General features: G+C 42.3%; 1 protein-coding gene and 1 long non-coding RNA gene across 3 annotated transcripts in view; one reads left to right on the plus strand and one right to left on the minus strand.

The window, feature by feature from the left end:
• BMAL2 (basic helix-loop-helix ARNT like 2) overlaps positions 1 to 12,594 on the plus strand; it is a 58,016-nt gene that overhangs the window by 23,351 nt on the left and 22,071 nt on the right. For both annotated transcript variants that reach the window (XM_031443899.2, XM_064479143.1), the window contains 5 exons: positions 2,129 to 2,286; positions 6,421 to 6,500; positions 7,530 to 7,622; positions 9,712 to 9,829; positions 10,230 to 10,373. In XM_031443899.2, coding sequence (XP_031299759.2) covers positions 2,129 to 2,286; positions 6,421 to 6,500; positions 7,530 to 7,622; positions 9,712 to 9,829; positions 10,230 to 10,373 — 593 coding nt within the window. The remainder of the gene's footprint in view (positions 1 to 2,128; positions 2,287 to 6,420; positions 6,501 to 7,529; positions 7,623 to 9,711; positions 9,830 to 10,229; positions 10,374 to 12,594) is intronic.
• LOC116150326 (uncharacterized) overlaps positions 1 to 12,594 on the minus strand; it is a 51,124-nt gene that overhangs the window by 7,978 nt on the left and 30,552 nt on the right. The gene's annotated exons all lie outside the window — the stretch shown is intronic.

The following is a 12,594-nucleotide window of genomic DNA, read 5'->3' on the forward strand; positions in this document are numbered from 1 at the left end:
ATCAAAGATGTACATTACCCCCGCGTTTTATCATGTATGAAAAATATCTTACCATCAGTGGCATCTTTCTCTTAACTGGCAGCATTTTTCTTTCCTGGTGACGCTTTATGTAAGAGTGCATCTTATACTTGATGGTGTCTTCGGTTTGATGAAATGTGGTCCTGGTGTGAAAGGCGCTGAGGCGGTGACAGAGGGAGGTGATTAATCATGCAGTTGTCGAAGAAAGCTTCCCGGAAGAATAAGTGAGCTGGGTTTTGAAGAAGGAAGAGGATTTTTCCAAGACTGTAGAAAGGAAGGACAGTCTAAGCCCAGTAAAGAGCCAGGCGTAGAGGGGAGGTGAGACGACTTGGCATGTTGGAGGACCAGAGGGTCGTTTGGCATTGCTGCTCTGTGACATCCAGAGCTGTAGGGAGAAGCCATGGATGGAAAGGCCGAACTGGAGATGAAGCCAGGTCGTGAGAACGTTGGGATGTCAGGAGGGAGTGTGACCTTTCCTCTTAAGCTGCGGAAATGCATTTTAGCAGTTTTTTGCAATGGGATCAGATGATTTGATTTTTTAAAACAATATTTCTGGAAGTAGTGGGTAGGATGGAGTGGATCAGGAAGACACCCGAAGAAGCAGGAATATTCGTTTAAAAGGCTTTTGGGAGTCGTGCAGTCAGCTGTCATAAGGGCCTGAATGAAGGCAGGAACAGAGTGGATGGAGATGGAGGAGAAGACAATTTAAGAAATTCTTGAAGAACCAGGATCTGTAGGAGTTTGTGAGTATTTGACTCTTCAGGGTGAAGAAGAAGGAAGGGTCTACAATAAGTCTAGTAGGGTCACCCATCATGATGAACCCTCTGGAAGGAAGAGTGATCAGGGCTGGTGGAGGAAGGAGAATTAAAATGGCGTCCATTGTATTCAGAGAATGTGTCAGTTTGGGATTTCTTGGTGCATAATTCTAGTTCTGAAGGTCGGGAATTGGATGAAGTATGAACGAGATCGGTACTTAATGGTAAGTAGCGCGTGAGCCATTGTAAAGCCCTATGAGGGAATGAGATCTCTTAGGGGAAGCTATAGGGTGAGGAAGGAGTGGTGCCAAGGAAGGAATCTTGGGGGAACCAGTGTTGAAGGACAGGGGCAGAGCTGGGTACGGAGACTACGGGGACCGGGCTGAGCAGCGAGGATGGAGCAGGAGAGGTCACGGAGCCAGCGAGGAATGAGAAGTGGCAACAGCATCAAAGTCAAGGCAGGGATCAGCCAGAGTTGCGTAAGAGAAGGATGACCTTGCTAGGGTAGTAGTAGTGGGGCCGGGGTTGTGGAGGGTTGATTTTAATAGATGGAGAGACGTCTGGGAGATGAAAGGTGGGGTGGAGGCTGTGCTCTCTCAGGAAGCTGGCAGAGAAGGGAAGACAGTAACAAGGGGGAGGTACCCCTAGAATTAGGGAAAGGGTTTTTTTTCAGTTGAAGTATAGTCAATTTACAATTGAGCTGTGTCAGTTTCTGGTGTACAGCACAATGCTTCAGTCATACATGAACATACATATATTCCTTTTCATATTCTTTTTCATTATAGGTTACTACAAGATATTGACTATAATTTCCTGTGCTGTACAGGAGAAACTAGTTGTTTATCTATTTTATATATAGTAGTTAGTATCTGCAAATCTTGAACTCCCAGTGTATCCTTTAGAGAGGGTTTCTTCCCCAAAGGAAGAGACTTGAGCCCATTTATCGACCCATTGAAGGAGCTGGGAAAGAGAATGCGGTTAAGATGCTGATAACTACTCCAGGGAGGAGCCAGCTTTGAATAGAAGGCATCCCATCTTTTCCTCTGAGACTGGAGGGAAGCTAAAAGCCCACCCGCCCCAGCTCTCAGACAGAGGTCTTAGTTCTCCAAGGTTTCAGGGAACAAGGTGGGAAGGGAAGGAGCAAGGGGAGTGGGGTGGAGGGTAAAGCAGTGTAGATGAGCCCTGTCCCCGCTCCCCGCCGCCCCCTCCTCCTCCCTGAATGCCAGCTGCAGGGCTGAGGTTGGGAGGAAGAACACGTGTGCTTGCTGGCCTCACCTGAGCTCCCGCTGGTGCCTCTGGGGTAACGGGGGGTCTGCTGAGTGTGAAATATGAACGAGGTTCTTTTTCCTTCTTAGAGAAGCTCATAGCCAGACCGAAAAGCGGAGGAGAGAGAAAATGAACCACCTGATTGAAAAACTGTCTGCCATGATCCCTCAGTGCAACCCCATGACACGGAAACTGGACAAACTTACAGTTTTAAGAATGGCTGTGCAGCACTTGAGATCTTTAAAAGGTGAGTTTGCAAGCGGCCTCCACACTCGGATGCGTGAAGTCTTGCCTGTTGCTGAGGTCCCTGAGGGGTTGGTTTTGTTGTTACTGGCTGTTGAGATTTATACAAATGAGTCTTTCAGCTTTATAGGCATTAATTTTGATACTTGTCCATGTTCTGTATGTACAGAGAATAATAATTTGAATGTCAGAAAACTTGGTTTCACTAAAAGCTTCATCTTAAGTTCACTATGTGAACTTGAAAGTCTTTTTATTTCTGCTTGTTTCCCGTGTATAATATGAACATGGTAATATCTGCTGTGTGTACCTCTCGGTATTTTAGGAGTTCTGAAATGTCTTAATTCTAATTTTAAGTTATTGTCAGATTTGCATTATTAGAAAAGAAAAATGTCTTTAAATTCTGCAATTTCTATTAAAACTTCATTCAGACTTATAAGCAGCACCTTAAAGTGCGTCATACCTTACTATTCCAAGGTGTCCTCACATAAATGAGACACTGGGGGGAGGAGGTGCTTATCCCTTGCTTCTTGGGGTGTGTGTGATCAGTTCTGACTTTAGCAACTCCCCTACTTGGGCTTGAATTTTAAATCAAAGTGTGGTAAGTATTCACGTGTACATGTAGTGTCAATATCACGTCTGGTTTGGGAATAACCCCAGTCCAACTTGTGGGGCGGAATGATGGAAATAGAATTGAGTGTCAGATATGTGAATGTCAATGACATAAATTTATATTGAGAAGATCAGAAGACCTGGCAGAGGCGTGAGCTGCAGACCACAGAGGAGGGACTCTGAGGGTTCAGATTTGTAAAGACCGAAAAAGATGATAGTGAAATCCGGCTTAGAAAGTATGAGAAGGGAAAAAGCAAAGGAAGACCAAGGGTCTTATTCAGATCTCTGCCCTACGCTGCATGCCAGGGGAAGGAAGATCTGTTTCAGGGAAAGGAAGTTCTGTGGTCAGCACACAGGGACTTGGCCACGTCGGGTTAAGGTGGCTTAGAGGAGAGCAGTGTTACCTGGACTCCAGGCACAAACTGGAGCCCAAAGAGGATCTTATTTCATAATGAACAAAAAAACAATCCTGGCAAATCTGTTCACATTGGAGGAGGCGGGGGTCATATACAAATCAGGATGTAAAACTAGACACAGTGGTTAAAGGGCTATTTCAGAGTAACTGGTGCAAGTTGTGCTTTAAATCACCTTCCTCCCATCTCTGCACATGGCAGAAAGGCGGCATATGCACCCCGACCAGCTGAGTGCATGCAGATGTGGAGAGCCAGAACAGCCCCCGGTCCCACCATGCAGAGCAGCGCGGGTGCCGGGGGGGCACTGCCTGGCAGGCTTCCTCTGGGGAGCCTGATTGGAGGTCTTCTTTTCAAAACTGTCTGTTGTGAAATAAGATTCTCTTTTACCCACAAGTGGGTCTTGCCTAAGTTGTAAGCAGTGTTTCCCTTAAATCTTTTAGCAACGACCGTAAGTAGGCTCAGCTGAGGTCATTTGATTGCAACCCTGAAATTACCTGACATTTCACATTCACAACGTCCTCAGGGAGGAGGATCTAAGGAAAAAGCCATGAATCAGTCAACTGACCACAGATGTGAACTGAGCACCTCCTCGGTTCCTGTTCTGTGCTGAGGTTATGAAAATGGAGGCAAGATCTCTGTGCTTGAGGGGTTCGTGGTGGGCAAGGGAGACAGACCCATGAAGAATGCATTAAAACCTAGTGTGATAAATGTGTGAGTGTGAGGAGGGCCAAGGGAATCTCAGTGGAGAGGAGACACTACCTAAATCTGGAAGGGGTTCTTTGGAACAGAGTATAGATTTCATCATTGGCCCTTCTAAGCTGAAGTCAGGTGCTCATGCATTCGTCACACATCCTGACCAGATCCTAGTCAGTGCTACCCCCAGATGAGATGACTTAAAGCAGCTGGGGCTGGATTCCAGTGCCCTGGCCAGAGTGTACCCCCAACTCACTCCACGAATGCCTGATCATGAGAGATCTGCCTGTCGGTGCTGTTCCTTTGGTCCACACATAATTACTTCTAAGACAGAGGATGGTGAAATGATTTTTCACTCTACAGTCTGCAGGATTGCTTCTCAAACCATTTGGGAGAAAGGCAAGTGTTCCCCGCCCCCATCTGTTCTAAAATATGGTACCAATGATTAGTGGAAAAATGCTCACGGGCTGTGATGCCACAGCAATGTTATTTCCATCAAAGTGTCTAAGTGCTTATTCTTAACTTCCGTGTTCATCTCACCACAGTTTGGTGGTGACAGTGGTTTGCAGACCACATTTGGAGTAAGCCCTGGGAGACCCTGTGGGCGTTCTGTGCGTGGGTCTGAGTACCAGGAGCCGGTGGTTCCTGCGTGAGTCCTGGAGGCAAACCCGGGTTCAAATCCTGGCTCCCTGCCTTCATTGTTATGTGACTTACTCAAGTGTTTTAACCTTCTAATCCTCAACTTCCACACCTGCAAAACGAGGATAAAGTGTTGGTCTCATTGGGTTGTTGTTAAGAGGACAGAATAATGTGTTTCTTAATGGTGGAGGTGGTAGTCAGAGGACCAGGAGGGAGAGTTGTTATGGTCATTTTGATCTTTATTATCATTATCATTATTCTCATATTGTCATTTCTTTAATCGCAATGATGAACATTTTATACTAAGAGTAAGTGACCGTGTTTCCTCGTTGGTTTTTGCCGTTACCGCTCCGGGGCAGGTGGACAGAGCGGCACTGCAGGCGTTTTATGAACTCACCGCATCCTAGCTTCAGCTCTGCGCTCACTGCCCTCTTTTTCTCACCGGCACGTCCTCACGTCCTCACTCGCCTGTTCAACCAGGGCACGCGCATCCTGGCCGATCTACACTTTCGGGGTTTCCTCCGCACTCCTCTGCCAGCCTTGCTTCAGGCCAGACCTGGCGGTGTCCCTGCCTCGCTCACACTGATTTATTGCTGCGCCCGGCCTGGCACGCAGCGTCTGCACCTCCCAGCCCTTTCTCAGCTCCCTCCCACCAGGCTACTGTGTTGTAACAGTAAGTCATTTGCAGAACGTCTCTGAGGGCTCCCTAGAAGGTAGGCTCCAAAAGAGATTTCGTTTGCTTATGCCAGGCCTTTTGGGAGTTCTGCCAGTTTGAGACTTTACCAAATCATACCATGAGGGTTTTTGATTTTCTGGTTTTGTTTTTTCCCCCATCACTTAGGTAATTAATTGGTGAATTTTGGCTACAAATCCATCTGAGGGCCAATTAGTAGTTAACACATCTGATGGTGTTACCCATCTTTCTTTTGCAGAAGCATCTTTCCTTGCAGTCCCCCGGAGGAAGGGGTCAGGGTTAGGGAGGCTGGGAAGTGTAAGGGAGGGAAATTTGATTTATTTTTGCATCACCTTTGCCTGGGGATTGTCTGGGGGCAGCACACCTTGCCTTGGCGAACTGTCTCGTGCGCCCCCTTGTGGCCATGAAGGGCTTTCCCGTCCAGGTTGGTGGATGCCCTCAGGACAAATGTAGCTTTAGTTCTTCCCTTACTTCTGTCTGTTTTGACCTAGTAATTCCCATCATTTCCCCAGCTTTTCTGGTGGCTTTAGTAGCTTTCATTTTAATACAATAAGCTCTGTGTTAAGGGCTTGAAATGAATTATTTCATTTATGTTTTATACTTTTTTGTATATTTTGTCTATTATCAGAAGTCTCCATGTGATCTTTAAAGGATCATTCTGATGCAAAAATCCTACGAACCCATAAAATTTGCTTAGCATCCCAGATGCTCCCTATTCAGGATAATTCATGTGATCAGATTTAATAAGCTAAGAAATTGTAAAAATAATTTGAATTATTTTTCAGTCTTGAATATTGTTGCATGTTATTATGTTATAGATAATAGACTGCAGACAGCTCTTTCTGCACATTTGCAGATAAAGGAATAAGTGAATTCAAAGAATTTACAATCTGAAAGCAGAAAATTTCAGTCTAGATAAAACGAAGAGAGGGAACGATTACAGAACAGACGTTGGAGCGGCTAGAACAGAAAACACCATCGTCACGGTCATCACCAACAGCAGCCTCGGACTCCTAACGTTCACTGAGCATTTAGTACATTTCCATCTGTACGATATTTTTTAATAACTTTTTGTCTTCTTCATTTTCAGGTATGGCAAATTCGTATGCAGGAAGTAATCGTAGACCTTCATTCATTCAGGATAATGAGCTTAGACACTTAATTCTTAAGGTAAGTAAAGAGATACATTTGTGTAAGTTGTATGTGTCCTTGCGTTTCTGTTTGAATGGGAAGAAGAATTTTTTTCAGTTCACTTCCTACTGTATATAAACATAACAGGACTCCATATTACACCGAATTTCCTTTAATAGAAAAATTTAAGTTATACAAGTAACCTTGTCTGGTGAGTGTAGGATTTCCAAAATAGGGCGACTCGCTTGTCTTTAACGCAAAGCTCCTCGCTCTGCCTAATGCCCCACCTCCTGTACCACAGGCTCTGTTCTCCACTGTTACCGCCTCCTTCAAAGCCATCTACCTTGGATTCTGTTCCCCCAGCATCCCGTTCTCTGCCGAGGAGCCAGTCACCGCTTCTTTAAATGAGCTGTTAGTGGGTGCTTTGCCGTTTCTGCCCTCATCATTTCATCTGCATGGGTTTTCAGATTCACTGCTCCAAAGGTTTCCCTGATGTGGAAAATGTGACCATATCATTGGCTTATCCTGCCCCCCTGGAGGTCCTGTGTGTCTGGATCTCATGCTATTACCAGTAGGCTTTACGCCATAGTATGACTGAATAGAAAGGTTTAGATATCTATTTGTCCATTTTTCTTTTAATTTTTTAAAAGCCCCTCTTTTATTTGAACAGCTGAATTCAAATACAGTATTCCTGGTACTTCCTTCATCCCAGTCTGCAGAGTCTTCCATCTCAATACATTTGCAGGCAGCTGTTATTGGTGTGTTTTGATATTTTTACAGAGTTTCTGTATGTGTGTAGAATTTAACACATGTGACTTTTATATTATAAAATATCTCAACTAAATATTCCCCGCCTGAGCTTGCCATGTCAGCAACATTAGACTGGGGTTCCATTTGATGCTATCAATCTTTTTACATATTGAGAAAATGCCTTAAAATGAATTTTCCTAGCTCTTAGGACCACTCTATTAATTCTATTGCTACAGTAGTTTCCTCAAAATCTGAATGTGTGTATGAGAGGGACAGAAGATCTTCTTTAAATATTCACTTTATATTTTTAAATCCTAGACTGCAGAAGGCTTCCTATTTGTGGTTGGATGTGAAAGAGGAAAAATTCTCTTCGTTTCTAAATCAGTCTCCAAAACACTTAATTATGATCAGGTACCCAAAACAGAGGACTTTCTCATACTATGTTTTGTTTTGTTTTGCTTTGTTTTTAAATCACATATCTTGAAGCTCTTTTTCTGAACCTTTCTTCCCAGTGGGCTGTGGGATTCGGTTCTGCTAAGTTAAACTCTGAGAGAGATGGGAAGATGTGTAGAAAGAGTATGAGTTTTTATTACTGACAAGAGTGTTTACTTCCTTCAGCGAGTTATTTCAGTTTCCTGAACCTCAGCTTCCCCCTATGTAAAACGTGGAAATTGTGATTATACCTGTCTCTCTTGATGTAAGCACAAAGCAAGCTATCATATGTGAGTGTCTGAAAATATTTGTCACCCTTCTCTGTTCCCTCTAAGAGACAGCATTATTATTTATCAAGTATGTGCGTCACATAACAGCTTTTGATCTATACTCTGGCAACAAAGTCTGAAATACATCTTTTATTTAACTCGTGGTAGGGTTGATTTGCCTCCTCATTACTGAACACTGTTTAATTTAAACTAACTAGTTTAACTAGTTTAACTCAAACTGTAACACTGAAATCAAGAGTGAATAAACTAGCACCTGTGGTCTCCTTTAAAATAGAAATAAGATAGAAATAGAATAATATAATAAACAATATGATAAATATAATATATAAATATGATAAATAATAAATATAAGACAGATAAATGATATAATACTATAGAAATCAGATATAGCCCACAGCTTTAATCTTACATAACTCCCATTTAATCTTATATAACTCCTATTTAATCTTATATAACTCCCAGCCTGTTTCCCCAAAACTCGAAGATTTGGAGAGCTAGACGGCATTCATAGATAGTGAGTTAAATAACAGAAAAACATATTATGAGCCTACATCCAGAAGGAATGAAAACCAAATGCATCACGCAGCTGGTTATAGCTGGGGACACAAAAGCAGGGCAAGGCTTGATTATTCTATCTTCTAATTGAAAATGGAGACCATCACACACATACACGCACACCAAGATACTTGATAATTCAGGTTGCTCTTAAGTTCCAAGTTAGTGACTTGGAGCCCAGTCCCACTGGACACTGACTTTGCATTTCAGAGACCTTTCAGGAGACTCACTGACTGCTCAGGAGGGCTTTGGGATCCCCGTAGATCCAGGGTCTGGTCCTCAGCTTTTCAGATTCAGAAATCCGATTTGCTCAGGAGCAGGGTTGGGCATAGACTTGTATTAGCCAGTCACACAATAGACTGATGTATAAATCAGATTGCTATTCATTTTAGTCTGAGATATCTAACTGCCAAGCACTCCAGGCTGCTTGGACCAGTTGGTCCATTTGTTCTGCCTTCTATAGGAATGTCTACTTGGGTAATAAAGGAGTTCAAAAGAGGGGTGATCACTGTGGGTCAAGGAGGGCTTCATATGTGAAGTAGAATGTCTGCTAGGCTTTGAGATGAGCAGGAAGGGGAGGAAGACATTTCAGGTTGGGAATGGGAGTCTTGGAATTTAGGGAGTAGAAGGCAATTGGTCAGACTGCCCAGGGAATTAAGTTTATAGAGAAGAGGTAATGAATTTCAGGCGACGGGACCATGCGAGCAAAGGCATGGACCAGAGAATGCTCTGCATGTGGGAAGAAGTGGAATGCGGAGTGGAGGGCAGTCCAGGTTGGATTTTGGTTGTCAACAGTGTGGTAATTTTTAAAAACAGTGTGGCAAATTTCTGAGTCACACCATAAGACCACAGCTATTCTGTGACTTCTATAGTGTGCCATAATATAATCTCTGCACTTCTACCAATGGTAAAGTTTTAAGTAAATCATAATATGACCTAGTAGTAATGTGTAAATCTGGGGACGTTAACAAGAGTAACAAGAGCAAATAGAACGTTAGTGATTAGGTGTGTGTACCCAATCATGGGTCTGTGTGCATGTATTTTTTTCCATCTTCAGGTATCATTCTGCTTTTAATGCAGACTAAGCTAATGTCATTCAGAGTAGCAGATGATTCTGAGCTTAAGAAAAAGCAACTTTAACAAAAGAAAGAGCATCATTTGTCTGTATGAGGAAATGTAGAAAAATGATACTGATTTTAAATGAATGTCTACCTTATAAATAGGCTGATTTGACTGGACAAAGCTTATTTGACTTCTTACATCCAAAAGATGTTGCCAAAGTAAAGGAACAACTTTCTTCCTCTGATATTTCACCAAGAGAGATGCTAATCGATGCCAAAAGTAAGTACTCATTTCAGCATTATTACAATTTTATGTAAATATGTATAAAAGGACAGCAATACAGTGTTTTGAAAAGTTAGCTGATAATGATTTTATCAAGAGGAGGTTTATTTAGTAAACTTTATAATCACCAGCCTCAGTTAAAAAAATTAATTTAAATTATCTTTACTATCTGCCCCCCTGGGGAAATACATAAATTGCAAGTGATTATAAGGTATGAAAACATGATTACTTGACAAATACTTTTTCTTGGTATGTTTCCCTTTGGGGTTTACTGTAAAATGATGTCAATAACCATTTCTCAAGTAACAGATGACCAGAAAATGTTAGGAAATGAACGTCAAAATTACTTTAAAATATTATTTTCTACCTATTCTCTTGCCTCCTTGCTCTATGAAAGCTGGTTTGCAGGTTCACAGTAATTTCCATACTGCAAGGAGTCGTGTGTATTCGGGCTCAAGACGATCGTTTTTCTGTCGAATCAAGAGTTGTAAAATCTCTGTCAAAGAAGAGCATGACTGCTTACCCAACTCAAAGAAGAAAGGTATTGTCCTTTTGAAATGTCAGGTGATCTGAGGCTTGGGTATAAAATTAATGTCCTAAATACTTCCTACATTAAAAAAATAAGCTGTATGGTCAAGGCAAATAATTGAAGCCAAAAACATGTATTTATCTAAATAATTCTGGTTCTGGTGAACCAGTACCGTGTTGCGTAGATCCAACCAGAAGTGAATCATCTCATCTACACAGCAGTCCCTGTGAGAGAACATGGTGGCCAACGCAGCTACCTTAACATGGCCGAAACCTCTGCGGTGTTTGATGCAAGTTATAAATTGAGTAAAGGCTAAAATTATCAAGTTTTATAAGTGTTTTGAAGATTGCCGGATTACTTTCTCTCTCCTTCTGGGAAGACTTATTTAGTACTCGTGTTTCAGTCATGTGTTTGTCTTGCTGCATGGCCAGTGCCCAGTAAAACCATTTCACTTCTGTAAACCTGATCTCGCCCTCTGCCCCACCATCTTACCCTTTGCTTCTAAACCTTGCAACCCCACAGGTTGGATTCTCAACCTCTCTATTCTTTTTGAGAACCACTGCTTTAGACATTTCTCTCAAGTATGAGATTCTCTGGGAGCCCACGAGGAGGAAAGAGCGAGAAAGAGTAGAGGAAGAAGGGATGTCCTGGGCAGCAGTGCCCAAACCTGGGGCTGAAGCCCTGCGGGTGGGGGCTCCTCCCCAACTTGCATCTTCCCACAGCTTCTGTCATAATCTTATTTCTAAAGAGATCATTGCATATTGGCTATGATTATATGAAAATGGTAGCAATAAGCCTGAGACGGTTTCCTGACATAATAGTCTCTAATTAAATAGACTTTGGCCAGTCAGTGATTACTGACTACCTGCCATGTGCCAAGTACAAAGGATACCCTGGAAGCAGGCAGACAAGTCATGGCTCTAATGAACTTCATTAGAGGGACAGGAGGCAGCCAGGCAACATGGAAATTGATGAATATTTTAGGTACTGGAAAGTGCAATGAAGTCAATAAAATGGGTTACGGAAGACGGGGATTCGGGAGAAGGAGTTCCTTTGGAGGACTCAGAGAAGGTCTCTCTTATGGGACGTTTGACCTGAGACCAGAACAGTGAGAAGGAGCCAGCTATGGAGAAGCCTGTGGGGAGAAAGTCCTGACGGAAGGGCCTGCATAGGGACCTAGAGGCAGGGAGAATGTGGTATTTGGGGGGAACTCAACAAAGATCAGTGTGACAACGAAGATCCGCAGAAGATGGTGTTAGGAAGCGAGGCAGCTGGGGCCAGGTCGTGGGCGGCGGTGTACTGGTTCAACAGCCAGCTCTCTGGGTCGGGTTCTGATAGGAACGTTGGTTGCTGTTTTCCTTTACATAAGCAAGTAAGGGAAGAGTGAAACCATGTTGTCAGAACGTCACTCATTTTTTTTTTAATGATACGAGTGACTTTGCTCAAATAGTTTTTTGGGTGGAATAATTAGATTTATTTATCTTTATTTAATTTATTTTTAATGGAAGTACTGGGGATTGAACCCAGGACCTTGTACATGCTAAGCACACACTCTACCACTGAGCTATACCCTCCCCATCGCTAAAATAATTTTTTAATACCAGAAGATTATTTACTCAGTTTGTTGGTGCTATTCACGATATAAAAACTACAGATACGATGCACTTTTAAGTCCAGTCTTCATTATGAGCAGTTTGTCCATCGCTTTCATAGATCAGGAAAACAAACAAACAATAACTCAAGCCCTGATTTGTAGCTTGGCCACTTTCTGTGATGTAAATAGTCACACGTGGCTAATTTCAAGCTACCAACACGAGGTCGTTGAACGTGGAGTAGGGGAGGGATAGACAACAACACACCATTATATGGTATCATGTTCAAAAAAGATTTTCTTCAGTAAATGTTTATGAAGTACACACCATCGGCCAGACACTGGTCTATATGCCATGGCTTATTTTGAACAAAACAAAAACCTTGCCAATAGTGATTAGTGCTATGAAGGAAAAGAAAATAGAATTGGACATTAGATTTTGAATCAGATCTTCAAATCACTATTTCCCAATGTGTTAAAACATGGTTTAAAACAAGAATAAAGCATAATTAATTATACTGATTCATTAAATAACATATATTATGATTTTTAAAGAACAAAAAACTTTTACCATGAATACAATTTGTCCTTATAACATTGTTTTTCATCTTTTTCTCTTATATTTTAATTTCAGTTTTGTGT

The sequence above is a fragment of the Camelus dromedarius genome, chromosome 25, assembly GCF_036321535.1.
Source record: "Camelus dromedarius isolate mCamDro1 chromosome 25, mCamDro1.pat, whole genome shotgun sequence".
Lineage (NCBI taxonomy): Eukaryota > Metazoa > Chordata > Mammalia > Artiodactyla > Camelidae > Camelus > Camelus dromedarius.